Here is a 20,516-nt window from a genome sequence, read left to right as displayed (position 1 = left end):
TTTGAGGTGTTGCTCTTGTATCTCATGAGGCTTCATCAGAGAGATTTCAAATAGAGTTGAGTGGAAAACATCTGTTCAATTAATAATTTGTCTCTCTTTTTGGCAATACAGCCTTAGAAGTAGCTTTACCATGGCAATGTAGACAGCTGAGCTAACAAGCTGTAACTTTATATCTTTTCAAATTAAAATTTCTCCTCATTTCTGTGTCTTACACTTAAGAATGAACCAGCCTGGGAAGGGCTGTCGAGCTCCAAACACAAGCCAAGAGCTGGAGAAAGGAACCAGATGGTAAAATACAACACATACAAATAATTAATTTTCCATATATTTCTGTAATCTCTAGAAGAAAAGGAAATAAATTAATTGGAAAACAAGACAACATTGCTGTAACCAGCTAAGAAAAGAGTGCAGCAAACTGGTTTTTGAGTTACTTTGAGGCTCTAAAAACCCATTAAGCAACCAGAGATCATCCCTTGATTGGGTGCTCTGACACCACTGGTCCATATTTCAGTGGGATCAGCATTCCTGGGCCTTCAGCTGCCTCAGCTTCACATGGGAGCTTTGCCCTTGGAAGAACTTTGGGGGTTCAGGCCCTTCTCCAGCTGACTTTACAGTCCAGCCCTTCCTAGAAATAGTCATAAAAGCCCCTGGGATATAAAAGCCCAGGTGCAACAGATCATTAATGAGCTCTTTACTCCTCCCCAGATGTGGCATTAAAAATAATCAAATAAATTAAATGACAGCTTAATCTGATAAAAATGAAACGTCATGTTTCAAAACTGTAGTAATAATTATCTTTTTTTTTCTTATTATCTTTTCTGTCACCAAGCAACTCCTTTGCCTAATTGCTAAACGATTATTTACACTTCAAACCTCTCCATAAATTCCAGTCTCTAGGAAAACCAGGCTCTACACTCTGGCAGTGGAGTAAGGAAAAGCCACAAGCTTTTATTATGCCTTTGTAAGCAAACATACATATTGTGGGAAGTTACTGAGTTAACATATGAGGATGAGGATGCACCTCCAGAATGCAGAAATATCGGCAGGATTCTCTAAGAAAATGAAATTTTCTATTTCCCAGCTGGTCCCATGTCAACTGCTGAGGGGCAAAGATGCCAAATGTTGGCATCTTCTGGTTAAAGAAGCTGTTCTGTTCCCTCCTGAGCTGATGCATGTGTTGCAGCCTATCCACAATCTCCAAAGGAGGATCCATGGGGATTTTGTACTTTGGGACCATCCCGGTGCGAGGATCTGTCGTCCCCCAGCAGCTTTTCTTCATTAACCCCACGCGGGAGCCCCCGTTTCCTGGAGCTGCTCTTTGCCACGTGGTGCTAATCAGGAGTTCATGGGGGTAACTCCTGTGTAAACAGCTCCCTAGAAATGGGATTCAGAGGTGGGATCTCCTCCGTTGGTGATGGCCTGGTCGCTGATCTCGTCCTGCGGTGCCGGCAGCGCCGTCTTGGTGAGCGGCACCTCTGTCTTGAAGAGAGAATCCATTTTGATCTGGGTTTTGATGTTGAAGGACTTCTGGAAGGACTCAGAGGTGAAGTAGTAGATGAAGGGGTCGAAGCAGCAGTTGAGGGTGGCGATGCACAACGTGATGGGATACATGGTCCTGGCAAACCTCTCCAGGGAGCAGTTGGCGATGGCCTGGGAGCGCACGAGCGCGTACAGGAACAGGATGGAGTTGTAGGGGACAAAGCACACCACGAAAATGGCCACGTGCACGATGATCATCTTCAGCACCTTCTCCTTGTTCGTCCCAATCTGGGACAGCGTGGCCGGCTTCCGCAAAGTCCGGAGAACCAGCGAGGAGCACGTGAGGTTGAGCAGCAGAGGGATGATGAACCCCACCACCTCAATAAATATGGTGATCTTGGACAGGTAGGTTTTCCAGATCCTTTTGGAGAACCCTTCGAAGCAGGTGGTGCTGGTGTTGGACACGTTGGTGGTGGAGAAGAGCGAGGCCGAGATGCCCCCGCTGAGCACCAGGATCCAGACGCCGGCGCAGACGACGGCCGAGTTCCGGCGGGTGCGGATGGTGCGCGAGCGGAAGGGGTAGACGATGGCCAGGAAGCGATCCACGCTGATGCACGTCAGGAACAGCATGCTGCCGTAGATGTTGGTGAGGAACGCCGTGCCCGAGATCTTGCACAGCGTGTCCCCGAAGGGCCAGTGCCTGTTGAAGTTGTAGAAGATCTTGAAGGGCAGAGTGAACACGAAAAGCAAGTCTGAAACCGCCAGGTTGGTCATGAAAATGGCCGTCTCGCTCCGCATCCGCATGCGGAAGAGGAACACGAAGAGGGAGGCGCAGTTTGTGATCAAGCCCAGGATGAACACCACGCTGTACACGGCTCCGTACAGGTTGTACTTGAAGGAATCGTCTGTCAGGCAGGTATGGTTGTTGCTGTGGTTTCCCATGCCAAGTCTGGGATGGGCTTCCAAAGGCCTTCAAAGTCTACTTCAGTGACATCCATAAAACGAGGCAGGGAGCTCGTCCCTTCCCGAAGGAGCACATTCCAGGGGGGTGGCTGGACTCCCTCCTACCACATCTCCCTCATGGATCCTTTCATCCTAAAGAGAGAGACAGAGAGAGCTGCCATCAGTCCTGAACCAGTCCCCCAAAGTGGCCGTGCAAGTGAAATCCCCAAATCAATGGATGTGCAAACAAGAGCAGGAGTTAGTTTGGAGCTCATCTTTATTCCACTCTAATTGGGGTGTTTCACCATTGAAGAAGGAATTTAATGAATTTGGCCTTTTCTTTCCTTCCATCACTCCCTCATCCTCCTGTTTGAAGGACAGTGATTGTTTGAGCAGCCTGGTCTGTGGAAGGTGTCCCTGTCCGTGGCAGGGGTTGGAACAAGAGGAGCTTTAAGGTCCCTTCCAACCCAAACCATTCTATGATAATTCCAACCTTCCCCTTGGAAAGATTTCTCTTTAAAATATGACATTGAATTGGCTCAATATGTTTGGGAAAAAAAAAAAATTAACAGAATGAAACATCTGAAATTTCCCCCTAAACCTGTAACAGGAGGAGAAAAGCTGAAAGTTGTAGTGTTTGCTTTAAACTGTGCACAAAGGCAAGTTCTATGGATTTTCAACCTTTTTTGATGCAAAAGTATTTTTTAAAACCCCAAGATCTATTCTAATTAAGAGCTGCTTTACTTCTTTTTCTAATTAAAAATAGGAGCATCTTCACACATGTTTTCCAAAGTGGAAAACTGTTGTACCTCAGAAATGTTTATCAAAAACACTTCCCAAAGCCATGCTAGCTTTTTTACCCCTGCTTAAAAATGTCTGCAAATACTGTGTGACTTCCAAAAGGAATTTTTTTGCGAGTGTAAAACTTCCCAAGAAAGATTCCTCTAAGCTGTACCAACAGCTGCTTTTCATTCCTACTCTTTGTTGAGGTTTGGAATGTGAAATTTGGGAAATCTCTGCACTCTTTTAAGACTTTGTCCCAACTCAACAAGCTTTGGAGACATGTGGAGTTGGAGTGAGCATGTTTTTACTTGGACATAGGTGCTTCCTGAACTCCCTGCATCATCTCTGCTGCCTATTTTAAGTATTTTTAATGCCTGTGAGGATAATCCCTTGGAAAGTCTCCTCGTTGGAGCAAGGAGGGTTTGTGAGTTGGATGATGATCTCAGCACTTCTTGGAAATGTGGAGCAAAGTTGGGTCATGAAGGGAAAGACTTTTCCTCACAAACTCCAGCCAACCAAATATGAACTCTTTTGGAATCTCCTTGTAATTGAAGAAATTTAGGAGCTACAACCAGGAGTAATTTGGAGGTGAAACCCTTGTGAAGAGTGGGATCCTTTCCAGAGTGATCCCCTGACAGAGGAGTTTCAGCTCCAAACCTGTCACTGAGTTGTGTAAAAGGTTGCAATGGCAACATATCAACAAACAAAATGAAAAGCAAAGCACGGATTTGAGACAATTTGGGATTCAAATTATGAAAATCAGATGTTTTCCATACGTTTTCCTCCTGGGAGTTCTCACATGCAAGCTGTCAGCCTTGCTGGTAAAATGGCAAGTGTTGGGAAAGATGGGATAGCCATGGCTTTGCCAAGTGGAAGGGGCAAGTTCCTCACCTGGGAGTGCCTGGAGAACCACAGGCTTCCCAAAATCTGGTGATGCTGGGAGCAGGCAGCACCTCATCTTTGCACCTGGCAAAGCAGCAGGAAAGGAGGATGCCCAGATCTCCCTTCCCAGATCCTTTGGACACCCAAAAAGATGAACTGGAACTTGGAGGTCTCTCCTTTTCATACTCAACTCATGGTTAAATGAGCTTTATTGGGAAACAAGCTAAAAAATAATATCAAATATTTTAATTTATGAGAAGCCAGGAGTAAAATCTCAAATGTGGGACTGAACTCATTTTCTTTGGAAAATGGAAGGGTTTTTCCTGAAAGTTCAAATGCCTTTAAACAAGAGCTAAGTTGGGTTGGAAAGCTGACATGAGCTCCAACAGGAACAGCTGAGCCTTGGCTTAACCCTCAGCCTCAAACATTAAATCCTTGGCTTGGAGCTCCCTCCCAGTGCAGACACTCCCTGGTTTCTCCACCAGGAGTTTGTGTTTATGCTGGAATGTCATTCCCTAGGTGTGTGAACCCCAGGTGTGCCACTCCAGCTTCACTCTGGGTCCTGCTGGGGAGATCTCAGAGGGAATTGGTGTCCCTAAAAACCCCACACAGCCTGATGGAAACCCCACTTTCCAGCCTGGCCTGGATTTTGGCAGTTCCCAAGGTTTGAAAGGTGCCTTGGAATTCTCACCTTTGCTCCTGACCAAGTGCTCAGCCTGACCCAGACACTCCTCACACAAGAAAAAAGATGCTCCATCACCGGACTCTTTCCTCCCTGCTCTGCTCCAGACAGCCCCAAGGTCAAATGCCGTTTTTTCCAGTGTCTAATCTCTGGGAATTGCCTGCCAGCAATTGTCTAGTTAACTTATGGGCTTTAAAATACAGCCTGGCTTGTTTACCTATGGAACCCTGAGGTGTTTAAACAAGCTGACAAGTGGCTTTGAAACCCAGCCATGTGCTTTAAATTCTGTAGGATGAGTCCACAGATTGAGTTTTCCGAGTGTAAAATTCCCTTTCCTTCCTTTCCACTATGGATTAAAGCACTGGGATGTTCTTCATGGACATCACAGTCACCACTGCTGCTGCCTTGCTGGGAAAAATAAAGCAATATATTTTTAAAAACTAAGTAAATACAGGATGAAAAAATAGGGTTTTTTTATATTTCAGACAGGGAAAAGCTTTAAATCCTATATTTAAATTAGGGGCCAGTCCAAGAGGGGAGGAGTGTAATGGAATAACCCTTGTTTAGTGTGATAAAATTCAGAATATTCTCTTGCTAGCAGGGATGGTACCAGCAAACCTCCAGCAGCAAAACCTTGTAATTCAGAGTGAGATTCAGCAGAGTAGCTCCTCTGGAGCTTTGCTCTTTTATAGAAGAACTGTCCTATCCTCCGTGGACTGAAAAGAGAGGAAAACTTGGTGTTATTTCCTATGGTGCCTGAGTATCCTGTTTACAATTCCTGTATTTCCTCCTCCCAGCACACCAAGACACCTCCAAACTGCCAGACTGCAGCTCCATCCAGAGTAACTGTTTGTTAGAACAGGAATTACTGCAGGGAAAAAAACAAATTTAAAACCAGCCCTTGCCATTCCATTATCCCATTCTCCCTGTTCTCCACGTGTGCAGCAAACTGAGGTCAGAAAAACCAGCGTGAAGTTTGGGGCTGGCATTTTTTGGCATCATCACATTTTCTTTTAGTCATGTGAGATGTCAGATGAGTGGAACTTTATCAGTCTGGACGTGAAGGACACCCTGTGTGTTCATTTGAAGAGCTGAGCCCTGGGTTTGGGAGGTCTGGCACAGCCCTGATGGGAAAACCTCCCAAAGCTGAAGGATCTCTGCTGGATTATCATGGAGTGTACTCAGGTTATCTCTTCAATCTTGAGAAACAAAGGTTTATAGGTAGGGAAGCCCAAAGCTGCAGGACAGAGGGGTCTGGGGAGGATTCTCTGGGTTTTGTCCCAGGCTGTGGCTCCACTCCTTGTGTTTTGACAAGGTCTCAGCCCAGAGCCTTGGAAATAAACAGGGATTTTCCTGGGGCACAGCAAGAGCTTTATTTCTGCCTCCTCCACTCACTCCAGGGTTTGCAGCTCCCTGCTCCTCACCCCACTGCTAGAACCCCTGTGGGATGTGTGACTTACTCCCACCACGGAGCCCAGGGTTACAGCTTTACAGCAAACTCAGCTCTGCAACTTCTTGGGTTTATTTCCTTCCTTTGTTCCACTTTAACTAGGCAGAACGCTCAAATGAGGGGTTTATCTTATCTCAAATAAGGAGATGTTTGGGGTTTTGGCAGATTTTTGCAGAGATGATAATTCTGTGTAAGTCTGTAGGACTTGGGTTCTTCCATACTGGTGACTATAGATAAAATAAGATTAAACTGCAAATGTTTGAATAGATAAAATCAAAACTATTATATATTTTAAAAAAACCCTTTTTTCTATCTGAAAAACTAAGCATGTCAGTTCCTGAAATGGAATTTCCACTTATTTCTGCTTTTTTTTTTTCCAGCAAAAGTTGTTTTTGGTCATGGAGAACTCTGCGAGTGTGAACTGGGAGCATCTTTAAGGACAAACCTGCAATTTGGGGCAACCTGGTGGCTGATTTTTCCCTGTGGGAGGCTGCCAGGGCAGGAGCTGGTGCTTTCCCAGTGCCAGCAGTGTGGGCTGATGGACCAGCTGGAGTAGGTGCTGCTGGATGTGGCTCCTCCAGAGTAAGGTGCAGGGATGGGAAATTCCTTGGGACACCAGATTTGGGGCTGGCTCAGCTCGCTGAGTGTCTGTCAGTGCTCCATCCTCCCCGGAGCTCCTCGCAGATTCCCAGGAAGCTTCGCCTGTTCCCTCCCTGGAAAGTCTGGGATTAGAGGGTGGGAAGCGGAGCAGCTGCCTGTAAACAAAGCTCCATTGAGGATCCCAAGCGCTGGGAAGGAGAAACGCTTTAATCTCTTTCATTTCCTAATCCTAAGTGATGTATTGGAGAACAGTAGGAAAGGAGCAGACACAAGTGGGACTTTGAAGTCCACGGAGGTTTGAGGAGCTTCAAAGGGCAATTCTTGCCCGGTTTATCGGAGTGAATGCCGGGGAATGGGGACATTTGCGGGTGATTAGCCTAAAAATCAGGGCAGGAAGGCTCTTATTCATGGCTTTGACACTTATTGTGCTCAGTGTCACCGGAGCTGACACTCCCCAGCCCGTGCTGCGGGTGCCACATCGTCCCTCCTGTACCTGTGGGGTTGTTTCAGTCAGGTTTCAGCAGCTGCTTTCAAATCCTCCGTGACAGAAAAACCCAAAATACGGTGGGGCTGGAGGAGGCACCGCTCCTCGCTCAGCCAGGAGTGAGCGCAGGGATGCTCCGGGATGCGCTGGGCTCCTGTCCCTGCCCTGGGCTCCTGTCCCTGCCCTGGGCTCCTGTCCCTGCCCTGGGCTCCTGTCCCTGCCCTGGGCTGCCTTTGGCTTTTTGGGACCCTCACACCCCTCCAACAGCTCCTTTCTGTCGTGCCCAGGACGGGACCCCAATCCAATTCTTCTCCAGGATGGAGCAGAGAAGGAAACCTGAGCCTCCCAGCCCGAACCCTAAAGGCGCTCTCCTTTTTTCTTCCCCCCTCCCCTCTTTTTTTTTTTTTTTTGTTTTTAATTGCTCAGCACCGCCGTTGTCTCCTCACTGTCCTCAGAGATTTACAAAGCATTTCCTGCTCGTGGTGCCTTCCCTGGGCTGTATCTGTTTTGGATTGAGCTAATTAAAATGTTTCCTTCAGAAGAGAATCGCGAGCTGCCTTACCCCATATTCAGCCACTGATCCTCAGGGCATGACTCTCCTTTTGTTTGCACGGAGAATGTCTCTCTCCATTTACATCACCCTTTAACCCTTGGCGTGCTCTGCCTTTCCCCATCCCCTGCAGCCTCCGGAGGGGCTGGGCAGCAGCCAGGAGACGATGGGATTCACCCCAACTTTGCATTATTTAACACTTGTAAGAGCGGCTTTTTGCTCGGCCTTTGGTGCTCGTCTGGCACCGAGAGGGGGTTGCTGGATAATGGCAGTGCTGGATTCAATAGACAAGATTTAGATGCAAAGAAAAGCTGATGAAGTGCTGAAAAGCAAAGTTACCCTGTCTGACCAGGTTGTTTTCACCCAGGAATAATGTTTGTGGTGGAGGTTGCTGTGTCCTTGATGTAGCTCTGGTTCATTACAAAGTGTGGCTAAGGAAAAAAAAAAAAAAAACCAACATAAAAAATAAGAGACTCCTGTTTCCCTGAGCCACTGGGGACTCCAACAACAGGCTGGGGTTTATTTGCTCACAGTTCCCAGTCAGCAGCCTGCCCAACAAGCTGCCTTTCTTCGCTTTCCCTGACACAATTTCCAGTGGTTCCTTGGCCATTCCTTGGCTTTCTGGCTCCTTGTTGCCTTTCCTCAGCTCCTCTGAGCCACATGGAGCCCCTCCTGCCACCCCATCCTCATCCCATTGGGCTGGATCCTCTGCACTCCCTTTGCTGAAATGGGAGAGCTGAACCTTCTCCTCCCATTATCCAGAAATTATGGATTTTTTTTTGCCCCAAGCACAATTTCACCTTGGCAAGGTGGCCTGGCTGGAGGGGCTGCCTGGATTCCTTTAGCTGGACACAATCCATGTTTGGGACCTTGAGGGATCTGTGTCCTGCATTTATTTACTGCAGGGGTTGGTCTAATAGGCCTTTATTCTCTTAAATGGCTTTATGCTGGGGAGAAAAGGGGAAATTTTGAGGATTGTAGAATCCCAGAATGGTTTGGGCTGGAAGGGAACTTACAGCTCCCCCTGCTCAATCCCTGCCATGGGCAGAGACACCTTCCACCCCCAAACCTTGTCCAACCTGGCTTTTTCTGTAAAGTGTTAAAATAACTAAGAAATTACTCCACGATGCAGAAATACCCAATCTCAGCTAACCAGCAATGCTTCTGCAGTGAAGCTTCTTAGAAATCAGATTTCTAATGATGAGATAAGGGCAAGGCAATGACATTTTGGCATCATGCAAGGGCTGGATGCTGCTTTTCCTGCTAAATATGGTTATATCCATCTGTAATACACGCTGGGGAGGAAGAGGGTGAGTTGTCAGCATGTTCAAGAAATGAAAATGGGAATATTATTAGAGGAGAAGAAGAGGTCTGTTGTGCTGTGTATTTACAGGGTCTCACAGCCTGATGAGCTCATGCTTTGACCAGAGAAAGGATCTGCTCTGCTGCCAGAGCACACCTTTGTCTCAGGGCTCAGGGACTGATGAATGTCCCTTAATTTCACTTGCCAAGATAAAGAGATCTTCCTTTTTCTACCAACCAAACCCATGACAAATAATCCAGCAGATTTTCCTGCAGCCAGGGTCAGCTCAGGCAGGTCTGGCTCTGGAGCAGGGTGGATCTTTACCCTTTTCATGGGGCTGAACTAGGAGCTGGTGCAGGAGGAAACCTTGCAGAGCCACTGTCTGCTCGGGGAATAAAGAGCTCCTCTTTTCAGGGAGAGAATTTCCCTTCTGTGGAAAGTGGTGGCTCCCCTTCCCCGGGAGTAAATCGGATCCTTATTCAGGGAGGAGGAGCGATGTGTGGAGGAGCAGTGAGGCTCTGCACGCACGCTTGACCTGGGAAGACCTGCTGAGGGTGGCTGAGTGCTCCAGGAGCCATCCCCGCCCAGCCCAGCCGCAGGGACGGCTCCTTTTTGGGATCCTGGAGCACCAGCAGGCTGGGAACGCCACTCCAGCCACACAGCCCCGACCTGAGTGATGCTCAGACATCGGGAAATAGAGCCCCAAATCCCAAATATGCTGTCAGCAAGGTGAGGGGCAGCTGGCACGGATGGATCGTGGTTCCAAGTGCCACAATGGCAGAATCCCAAATTGCTTTGCCACGTCCCCTCCAACAGTGCACCCTGTCCCAAATTCTGGATAAAACTGCTTTGATTCCTGCCTTGTGCTCCAGCCATGAGGTCACTGCTGGAGGACTGAGCCATCCTCTCCCTGCCCAGGGAATGTTTCCATCCCTGCTCCTCAGCAGCCCCAGGTGCAGCTCTGCAGTTCTGTGCCTCACTGCAATGCCCTGCATGGAGGTGAGCGGGGAACTGGGGCATCTGTTGTGTTTGTCTGTATGGAGATGAGCTCCTGATCCTGGAATTTGGAAGACATCGATTTTTATCAGTTGAGGAGGATTCTCATTTTTAGCCTCAAAGGATTCCAGGGAAACGTTTGTTCAGACTCCTCTCCCACCCCCTTCCTCCCTCCTATGCCTTTCAGGACTTTCTTTTAAAATGCAGAGGCTTTGAACCCCCAAAGTACCAGGGTTTCCTGCCTGTTTTGTTTTTAGAGAATGCTCCTAAGGGCAAGAAGATGGAAAAGTACTACAGGAGGGGAATGTCCTTATCACCAAGCTGTGAACTTTGCACTTCCCATCCTCTGGATTTGACTGTGCTGCTCCTATAGGGCAGCAACACAAAAACCACACACAATTGTCTCCTCTCAAACAATGATTTGGGAATGTCATTAAAACCTCCAAACTTTTCCTGCAAGTTTTTCTGCCATGTGCTTATATTGTGTTAAATCCTCTCTCTTCCAAACAGCCAAATCTTTACATTAAGTTGTTCATCCTTCATTTTACTTCAGACATAGTTTTTTACAGCTGTCTTTGAATATTTCTCATTGAATTTTGCAGTTTAAAAGGCGAAGATTCTAGTCGTGAATGGAAGCCGAAGTGATAAATCAAATTTTTAAGGTTTTCAGTATAGCATTTATAACTTAATTCCTAATTTTTTGTATCATTTGTGGGAATCAGCCCTCCATTAAACGAAGCTGAATGCCACATTTATATCCAACCCATTTTTAGCCTAAAGTCTTTATGACTGATTCAAGTACAAAAGAAAGCTGTAACCAAGGGATCCTTTTCACAAACACACAACAAACAACAGGACAGAAAAGTCCTAAACTTGTCACCTGCAGTGCCACAAGGAGAATGTCGATGGGAATGGGGAATTCCGGTGGGAGGCAGAACCATTTCCCTGCAATCTGGAGGAGCAGCTCACACAGGAATTACTTCCCCAAAACTTGGAGCTCATCTTCCTCCCTTTAAGCAGCCATGGCAGGGCTGCAGCAGGAGGGAAAACACCGCTGATCCCCAGTGAAACCCTGGACCCATCCCAGCCTTCACCTTCATCTTCCCCACCCGGAGCTGCCGTGAAATCCGGGCGGCTTTTCCTGAATTTGGGGGAATTGGGAATTTTTTGGGGGGGGACTTACCGGGACCGCCACCATCCCCACGGCTCCCTGACAGCCCGCAGCGATCCTTTGTGTCCCTGCCACACCAGCCTGGCTATTCCCACGCGGGAAAAAAAAAAAAAAAATCCCAAAAAAAAAAAACCCGACTCGGTGGAAGTTCAGCCGCTCATCCTCCAGCTCGGCGCTGCCCGGCCTTTGTTCCGAGCTGACCGCGGCTGCCGAGCGCTGCTGCCATCGTGCCTTGGGAAAACGGGACGCAAGAATGGCCCCAATGTCTGCGGGCAGGGGGAACTCCTGGGGGTCTCCATAGGAAACGCTTTCCATTGGGCAGGGATGTGTTATTAGCCCGCCCCGCCCCGGGTCTCCGCTGGGTCCCTCTCGCGGGGCTCTATCCATGGATTCCCTTCCAGAGCCTCTCCCAGCTCGGAATTAGCAGCTTAAGGACAGCCCGACAATGAGCAGCGCGGATTTCCTGAGCAATTAGCCCGGGAGAGAGAGAGAGAGAGCCCGATGGGAACGAGCAGGGAAAAGCTGCTCAAAACTCGGGTTTTTCCTTCCCGCGGCCGTAATTGTTTTGCCTTCCAATTAAAAAAAAAAAAGAAAAAAGTGAGGAGCAGAGCAGAGGGGGGAGCTGAGAATCAGGAAAGCACTGGGTAAGATTAAGAAGCTGCAAAGCAAAGTTGGCCGTGAAAATAAAATATCGAGTATCTCCCTAGGCAGATTTAGAAAGGCGCTGTTTGCTAGGCTGGGGGGTTGTTGTTTTGTTTTAAATCTTCTCAGAGGAGCTGACTGGAACAGTCTGAGCTGGCGGGTTCCTGCTGGAAAAGCGCTCAGCTTTGCTTTTCCGAGGCCGTAATTACAAATACTCGGGGAAGCGTGGCTGAGCCGCCCCCGAGAGCGGCTGTGCCTAAAAACTGCTTCCTTCCCCTCTTACCTTCGATATCGGCTCCTCAGGTGGGGACGAGGCTCTGCTGGCAGCAGCAGCGAGGCGGCGGATGGTTCATTTTATTCCCTTTTCAGCCCTCTCTGCTTCCATCGGGCTGAAACGCCGGGGCTGCCGCTGAAGCCCAGCCTCCCCCTAACGCGTCCCGCTCGCATTGTGTTTGTCTCTCCTCTTCCTCCGCTCTCCTTGGCTCTTCCCACAGGCAGCCCGGGCCAGTAAACAACTCATTGTGGGTGTAATTCCTCGGGCTGGTGGCCACCGCGGCTGAGTCGCCTCTGCAGCTCGCCCGGTCGCTGCCACGGGCTTTTATCCCCTCCATGCAAATAACTTCCTGAACATCTCATGTAACAGCTCGGGGCTGCTCTGCCCGAGCTCCCGCTTCAACCAAACCCAAAAACAGGAGCGTGGATTCGGAGCGAGAGCGCTGGCGGGGCTGATGTTTCCCGCTCCCGGTGGGCAAAAGTCCATTTTATTCGTTTGGTAAAAGCAGAAAATGTGGGGGAATGGTGGCCAAAGGCATCGCTGTCACACAGGACTCAGCATGGAAAAGCCGCCAGTATCACCAGTGGATTTATGCAGAAACCCAGTTTCGTGGCTTGTGGGCATTTTGAGGCTGTGCATGGAAGTGCTGATCCCTGGGGAGATGTGGCTGCTTTTCACACCCCTTCTCATGCGAGGGTGAGAGCTCTCAGTGGGAACCCATTGACCAACAAAGCTTTTTTTAGGGAAATTAGGATGTCGGGAGCTGGGTGTTCTGACACTCGTTAGGATGAGCTCACTGAAACCTTTTCCCAGATTAACATCTTGAGCTTCAAAACTGCCCTGACTGGGCAAATCCATTAGAGAGGAGGCTGATGGCCCCTCAAAGATTAAACACAGCATAAATCTTAACCCAAAACTTCTGTGCCTCTTAAAGAATTGAGGCAGAATGTGGTGATTGTGCCAACTTTGCTGCAGCTGGAACTGACCCAGGCAGCTGTGCCTGGCTGGGATGTTTGCTTTCTCTCCGGAGTTATTGGTTTAATTAAACTCTCCTGACAAAAGTCTTCAGCTGTTGGGAACTTCAAGGGCTGGGAGAAGAACTCCTTAAAATGTTACAGGGGATTGGGAATGGGATTTATGCCCTTTGTGGGGTTCATCCTGCTAAGCCACAGTAGTGATCTCAGCTTTGTGTCCATCCATGATTGCCACTAAATCCAGAAGTTGTAGTGAGCAGGTTGTTCTGTCACCACTTGGTTTAGGTTTTTTTTTTTAATTTTATAAGGAGCATTTTTTTCTGCTACAACCAAAACTAGAAGCTGGAAAAGTGCAATCTGTAGGTTGAGGCATAATGCTGTTCTCTATCCTGTAGAGATCACACAAAAAAAACCCCTAAAATTCCAACTTTTTCCCTATGGAACATCTAATTTTTGTTATTGATGAGAAGGAAAACATCCCCAGAGCAATATATTCGTGCTGCCTTCCAAGGCACTCAAAGGAATACGTGGATGCCTTTATCCTTCTCCTCCTAAATAGGCCAAATGTTGTGCTATCAACCCACTCTGTGTATTTTTTTTTTAAATAAATAAAGTACAAACATTTCCAACACAGTGCCCTTAAAAGAGGTTTATTTGCCAAACATGAAGAAAGGAGGAGGCAGCCTCTCTTCTTGGTTCCAGTTACAGAAATGTGTTTGCTTTAAAATGGAAAAACAAGGAACAGACTCCTGGGCTCTTCATCTCTGCACAACCCACTTGGTGTCCCCACCCTGATCCCATGGTGTTCGTCCTAGACTTGGGACAGGGTGGGATTTAGTGAACTCTCCTTGTTAAAACATTGGCAGGACATCAATAATCTGGAGTTATTTTGGAAAACAAGAGAAACCAAGGCTGTTATCTTATTGGAAAGCTGAGAAGGCACAATGGCTTGAAGCAGAAATTTTACCCCCTTTTTCCAGAATTTCCAGAAACCCCATGGAAATGACACCTCTGGGCTGTGTCTGGAGTGGCTTTGGGATTGCAATTCCCACTGATTTCAGCCAGGCAGGAACACCTGAATTTATGGGATAATTTTGCCCGGAAAACGAGCATATTGCATTTCCCTGTGATTAACACTTAATTCTTCTGCTGTCAAACCTGCTGAGGATTTTCAGCCAATTGAGGCTTTCTGGTGCCAATTTTCCTACTTCAGGGCACTTAGGAGCCCTCCAAGGAGCCAAAGAGCAGAACCCAAATCCAGCTGGCATTTGAAGGCCACTGGAATATACCTGATCAAGGCATTAAATTTATTCCTTTATTGCTCCTTTCTTTCCTCCTCTTTCCTGCACCAGCAAAACTCATTTGGCCCTTAAATATTGCATGGCTCTGGTTCATCCTGAGGCTTCCATGGAGTCCATGAACAGGCTGTGTGGCACAAATTGAGCATCCAGGGGTGGCTTGGTGGCATCTGGGTGATTTAGGAACCTTGCCTAGGGAAGGGGGTACCCCCATGAGCCCAGAATATCAACTCTGTGCCTCAAATTGTTGTATTTGGAGATTTTTTGCCTGTCTGCAAGGCATTCATGATATCCTGTCTCGTTCTCTCATCCTGTGGCACAGATTCTAAAGGTCTCACACTTTTAAAGCAACAGCTTCAGGACCACAACTCCTGTGGAATCGTGTTTAGTGTCTGGGTGACCCCAAAGGATCATTATTGGGGTGATTAAACCAAAAGGTTTAATTGTGTTTGAACTCTTCATTGAGGGTGTTCTCAGGAAAACTAAAGGAAAAGATCAGTAATAGCAGAAAAGAGAAAAAAATATCACTTTATAGAGACCATGGTGGATGCTAGAAAAGATTTTAAAGGCAAATTCCTGAACAGATCCAGGCTGGACAGAGCTTGGAGCAACCTGGGATGGTGGAAGGTGTCCCTGCCATGGCAGGGGGTGGAAATGGGTGAGCTTCAGGTTCCTTTCAGCCAAACCACTCCACTATTCCATGATCCTCTGACTCTTCAAGAGCTCATTAATGCTGCAGAATTCCTAATGTTCCATGGTTTGTCAGGGCTTCCATTTGAAACCTTTTTTGAAAAGTTTTATAACACAGCAACCAAAAATCCCTTTGGAATCAAAGGGAAGTGCAAAACATCATCTTTTCAGTTTTTTCATAAGCATTTAGAAGAATTTTTAAATAATTTTAAGTGCTGCAGAGAGATGGCAAAGAAGGAAAACAAAAGGCAAGTGCCCATTTGAAGCCGTCCCCTTGCAATTTTAAAAAGGCCTCATTTAAAAATCTCACTTTGTTTATTTATCAGCACTTAACCTTCCATTACTTTCCTATCCAGGAGAACTTTTTGCCAATAGATGCCAAGATATTTCTTCTCCAAATGTTTGGGCCTTTCTGTATTTAATGCACTTAGGCAAAGGCAGGATCATGAGCTGATGAAATTGGGGAAAAGGTAAAATAAAAATTTGTGCTGCTTGCTGGGTCAGGCAAATCCAAACTTCTGGTGGCACCATGGCCTGGACTTGAATATTCCTCAAAATATCACATTTTGTCATCAAAATTTGTTTTTATTTTATCCCAAATAAGTCAGGAGAGTCATCTCTCCTGACAGAGTCCTCTCCCAGTCTCCAGCACTCCTCTCTCCTTTGCTTCCCATGTCCTACAGGAATTTAATTTGGCTCTTCCAAGATTGTCTAAGTTGTTTCAGAGCTTTTAATTTCTCTTGTTGATGGAGAAAGGATTCATTTTGCAGACTTCCCACTCATTCCTAATCTTCCCCACAACATTTCCAAGCATGACCACATCAAGCCCACTGTGTTCCCCTGCAGAAATGACATCCAGGAAAGAAATTCCTGGTTATTCCCTTCTCCAGGATGGGTTCAGAAAGTGCCCATGTCTGTGTTTTCTGGGGGAGCTGGGTTTGTTGGCTCATTTTCCCCAGTTCAAGGGTACAGATCCAGGTGGGAATGGACATTGTTGTTTTGACAGGAGGATCCAGCTACTCCCAGATCTTATCCCTGGAAAAGGGAGCAGGTGTTTTCCACCCACTCCAGCTGGGCAGAGCTGTGACATTGCTGGTGCCCAAAGGGACACCAAAACTCTTCTCTTTTTCTTCCCAGCCTGCAGGGCAGAGTTTTAACAAAAATCAGGAGATGTAGAGTTGGTTTATTGGTTTTTTTATTCTAAATCCTGGTGGTTGTTCCTATTCCAGACATGGTGGAGCCTGGTTTTTAGGCAGGAATAGTGGATTGGAAGGTGATGCTGCCCATGGCAGAGGGAACTGGATGATCCTTAGGGTCCCTCCCAACCCAAGCTGTCAGTGCCAGCAGGAGCTCCCATACCCACACTTCATCCCTCACAGCTTCCCTGGGCTGTACCTGGAATGAAACTGCTGTTTCCCTGGAGGAAATGAGTTCCACCAAAAAAATTTGGGAAGGATGGAGAGGAAGAGCCACCACAGGGCAGAAATGAAGGGAGAAGACACCAAATGAGGACATGCCCAGGGCTGGCTGCTGCTCCTAGGCAGGAGCACGGAGGGAGGTTAAATTTCAACAAATCCCAAAGACATGAGAAATCAGGGAATTTATTCTGTGTTCTGAATAAAAGTGCTGGGAGCACCCCAAACAATCGAGGGTGCAGCCAGGCAGGAGCACAATTCTGCTGGGCATGAATAGAAGGAAGAAGCAGCTGAATATCAGGAAATGTTTGGAACAATGAAGAGATTGAGCTTTGCTGGAGGCTCCCAAGGGAAGTGGTAAAAGCCACATGGGCTGAATAATGGAAAACCAGACAAAACCATGGAGAGAAACCCTCCAGCACAGACCTGGAAAATTCTCAGTCCTTAGGGAGCACAGCACTGCTGTTGTGTTAATAATGGATTTAAGTGACTGGGTTTGAGTCACAGGTTGAAGATTCCTTGCAAAGGAGGGAAATGGGGAGATCCTGGCACAGGTGCCCAGAGAAGCTGTGGCTGTCCCTAGAAGTGTCCCAGGCCAGGCTGGAGCAGTCTGGGACAATGAAAAGTGTCCCTGCTGATGGCAAGGGGTGGCACTGGATGAGCTTTGAGGTCCTTCCCACCCAAACCAGTCTGGGATTCTGCCTCTTAACCCCAAAATGAAGCAGTTTGCAGCCCAGGGCTCACAGGGAGCTCTGTGATTGTGCCCAGTCAGGGTCAAACACCCAAACTGTGCCTCTCTTGTAGGATTTGAATTAGCAAAGCTCATTAGCAGAGCTAATCTCGCCCAGCCTGAGCTTTGCTTTGCACAAACTCCCAGTGTTATGCAAATCCAAGCAGGTTTATTTGTGTTATGCCACCCCTGCTTCACTCCTGCTCTCCAGTTGTTGCTGGGACTTTGGCCTCCCCTCTGCCTCACTAATTGCAATTAAGCTTTTGGCAAAGCAGCCAAGGCTGTCTGCTCTGGGTTTGCTCCATATCCCTGGAAGATGCAGATAAGAATTTCCTTGGATATGGCCCCAAAATGCCCATCAGGGAACCCCCCAACCCTGGTACACCAGGACCTGACCTTCCTCCTGACCCTCCCTTCCCCAGCCCATAATAAACACTTGGCATCCACTGGAAATCCAGCCTGGAGTTCAGATTCATCCCAAACCCTCTGGTTCATGACCCAAAATTCCTGCTGGTGTCCCACAGGATCTCCTGGCAGGAGATGGGCATTCCTTCAGGACCACCAGGTTGGAAATGGAGCAGCAGGCAAAGAAATCCAGGAGATAAACCAAATTAAAGCAGCTTTGCTGAAAGCATTTGGAGTCCTGAGGGAAGAAGAGCTTCACCATGCCAGGGAAAGGCCTCCCTGTCCAGGAGCTCCCTAGATAAGGATGGAATTCCTTCTACAACCTTTCCCTCTGTTACCAGACCTTTATTTTAAAGAAGAAAGCAACCCCAACAGGGCAATGCCTTTATTTTTAACTTTTACCTTTCCTCTGTTGGCTCATGATGTCCTTCCAAGCCTGGGGAAGGTGTGGCTGCCCCATCACACCCCTGCAGCAACGGGGAGCAAAGGCACACAAACCTCCTTGGTGCTCAGAAGATCATTTATTAGAATAAAACAAGTATTTTTTATACTCCAAACTTAACCAAACTTAACCAAAATTTGACCAAAATGAGCATTCATTGGCTGCCTGCCACTGCAGTGTCATTGTTGCTGTGTCCCTTTGTGCAGTCAGCTCTCTGTTCATGGTGTCCCCACTTCTCCCATGACACTTTAGGATTTTAGCTTTTATATTTTCCACATGTTTGCAATCTCACAATTCTTCAGTGTATAACTCTAAACTCCATATCCAGTGTCAGCTGCTGCTTTCCCATTTTGGTCAGACACAACAATTCCTGTCAAGGACACCTCACTGTCTCAGGCCCTGAGAAATGTAGACGAAAATGAGTTTTGGGGGGAGCAAACTTGGGGTAAATGATTTCATTACCTGAAGCTGTAATTGGAGGATTAATTTATAAAAATTTATAAAAATTTATAGAAGTGTGAAAATCTGTGACCTGCTGTCCATTTTGGGTGTAGCCCCTAGGGGAGTTTTGTCTGCCCAAAATGCATCTGAAGGCTCTTTAATAAATATAACCACTTTTATTCCCTTCATTCTGTCTGGCCTCTGCTTTTAATAGCCCCAAAAAGGCATCACCCCAACCAATCCCTGCCTTCTGCAAACAACTCTGGTTGTTTTCTGGTGAACAAAAGAGAAAAAAATCCTTATTCTTGTTTCCCACACATCTCCACTCTGGGGAACAGCTCTCCATGAAATGTGAGACCCTCACTCATAATTCATGGGCTTCCCATTTTATCAGCACTAAGTGACCAGGGAAGGACAACTGCACCTCCTGTGGCTTGGAGCCAGCACAGGATTTTCTCCTGGGTTCCTCTCTTCCCTCCTTTGCTGTTCTGCTTTTCCTCTGGGAAAGGATTTACATAAAGCAAGGAATTTACTCAACATTTAATAGTGGTTGTATCGACTGAAGTGAACAGACTGAAGCAAATCAGCCCCTCTAGTTTTACAGAGTCTGATTTAAGTCTTTCCTGCTGGTTTCTTGTTTCTGGCAATGCAATTTCACGAATAATTAATCATGCTGGACGTCCCCAAGCTAAATGGGGAATGGGAAATAATGGGATTTTTTTTTATAACAGCACCTGCAGCCCAACTTCCATGGGACCTGCTGGTCTTCTGGGCTTGAGGATCCTTTCATCCTTCCCTTTCCCATCCTTGCCCTGCCACAGCCACAGATCTGCTCAGCAAGAAGAAATCTGGGAGGTTTGTCCCCATTTTCAGCTGGACAGTGACACAGCCATGGCTGGATCAGTGCTTGAGGTGTTCCTGGGTGCTGGGCCAGCCCCAATCCCAGCCCCAGTCCCAGTCCCAGTCCCAGTCCCGGTTCCAGTCCCAGTTCCAGCCCCAGTCCCAGTTCCAGCCCCAGTCCCAGTCCCAGCCCCAGTCCCAGTCCCAGTCCCAGTCCCGGTTCCAGTCCCAGTTCCAGCCCCAGTCCCAGTTCCAGCCCCAGTCCCAGTCCCAGCCCCAGTCCCAGTTCCAGCCCCAGTCCCAGTCCCAGCCCCAGTCCCGGTTCCAGCCCCAGTCCCAGTCTCAGTCCCAGTCCCAGTCCCGGTCCCAGTCCCGGTCCCAGTCCCAGTCCCAGTCCAGTCCCCGCCCCAGTCCCAGTCCCAGTCCCAGTCCCAGTCCCAGTCCCAGTCCCAGTCCCAGTCCCAGTCCCAGTTCCATTCCCAGTCCCAGCCCCAGCCCCATCCCCAGTTACAGCTCCAGCACCAGTTCCAGTCCCAGTCCCAGTCCCAGTTCCAGCCCCAGTCCCAGTCCCAGTCCCAGTCCCAGTCCCAGTCCCAGTCCCAGTCCCAGTCCCAGTCCCAGCCCCAGTCCAGTCCCAGTCCCAGTCCCAGTCCCAGTCCCAGTCCCAGTCCCAGCCCCAGTCCCAGTCCCAGTCCCGGTCCCAGTCCCAGTCCCAGTCCCAGTCCCAGTCCCAGTCCCAGTCCCAGTCCCAGTCCCGGTTCCAGCCCCAGTCCCAGCCCCAGTCCCAGTCCCAGTCCCAGTCCCAGCCCATGCAGGGCAGTTTCCCACAGTTTTGCACAGAGATGTTTTCCCTTGGGAGCTCTGGCTGTGGCTGCACTCATTTATATTCCCATGAGAACTCAAGGTGACTTTTTGGACCATTCCAAACAGTTCTATATTTACCCCAACCCTGACACATCTTTAAATAGCACAGACACATGGCAGGTCCCTGGTCAGAGAGTTCACCACTATCAGCTTCCCTGCCATGGTTCCTTGAGCACTTT

The 20,516-nt window shown here is 48.0% G+C and overlaps 1 protein-coding gene across 2 annotated transcripts; it reads right to left on the bottom strand.

Moving 5' to 3' along the window:
- Positions 1-312: 312 nt before the first annotated feature.
- Positions 313-12,676, bottom strand: LPAR4 (lysophosphatidic acid receptor 4). 2 transcript variants are annotated; one of them, XM_056491524.1, is made up of 2 exons: positions 12,248-12,676; positions 313-2,574 (listed from the first exon to the last, which is right to left on the bottom strand). In XM_056491524.1, exon 2 carries the CDS (start codon positions 2,419-2,421, stop codon positions 1,375-1,377), a length of 1,047 nt encoding a protein of 348 aa, XP_056347499.1. In that variant the 5' UTR covers positions 2,422-2,574; positions 12,248-12,676; the 3' UTR covers positions 313-1,374. The 2 variants fall into 2 exon arrangements, with proteins under 2 accessions (XP_056347499.1, XP_056347500.1); XM_056491525.1 differs by lacking the exon at positions 12,248-12,676 and adding an exon at positions 11,335-11,852.
- Positions 12,677-20,516: the final 7,840 nt, after the last annotated feature.

This window comes from Oenanthe melanoleuca, chromosome 4A (genome assembly GCF_029582105.1).
Source record: "Oenanthe melanoleuca isolate GR-GAL-2019-014 chromosome 4A, OMel1.0, whole genome shotgun sequence".
Lineage (NCBI taxonomy): Eukaryota > Metazoa > Chordata > Aves > Passeriformes > Muscicapidae > Oenanthe > Oenanthe melanoleuca.
The sequence above is the reverse complement of the archived record's forward strand: the minus strand, read 5'-3'. Positions and strand labels throughout refer to the sequence as shown.

Bases quoted from the DNA above. Each gene is read 5' to 3' on its own strand.
- LPAR4 (XM_056491524.1), bottom strand. From the start codon at position 2,421: ATGGGAAACCACAGCAACAACCATACCTGCCTGACAGACGATTCCTTC.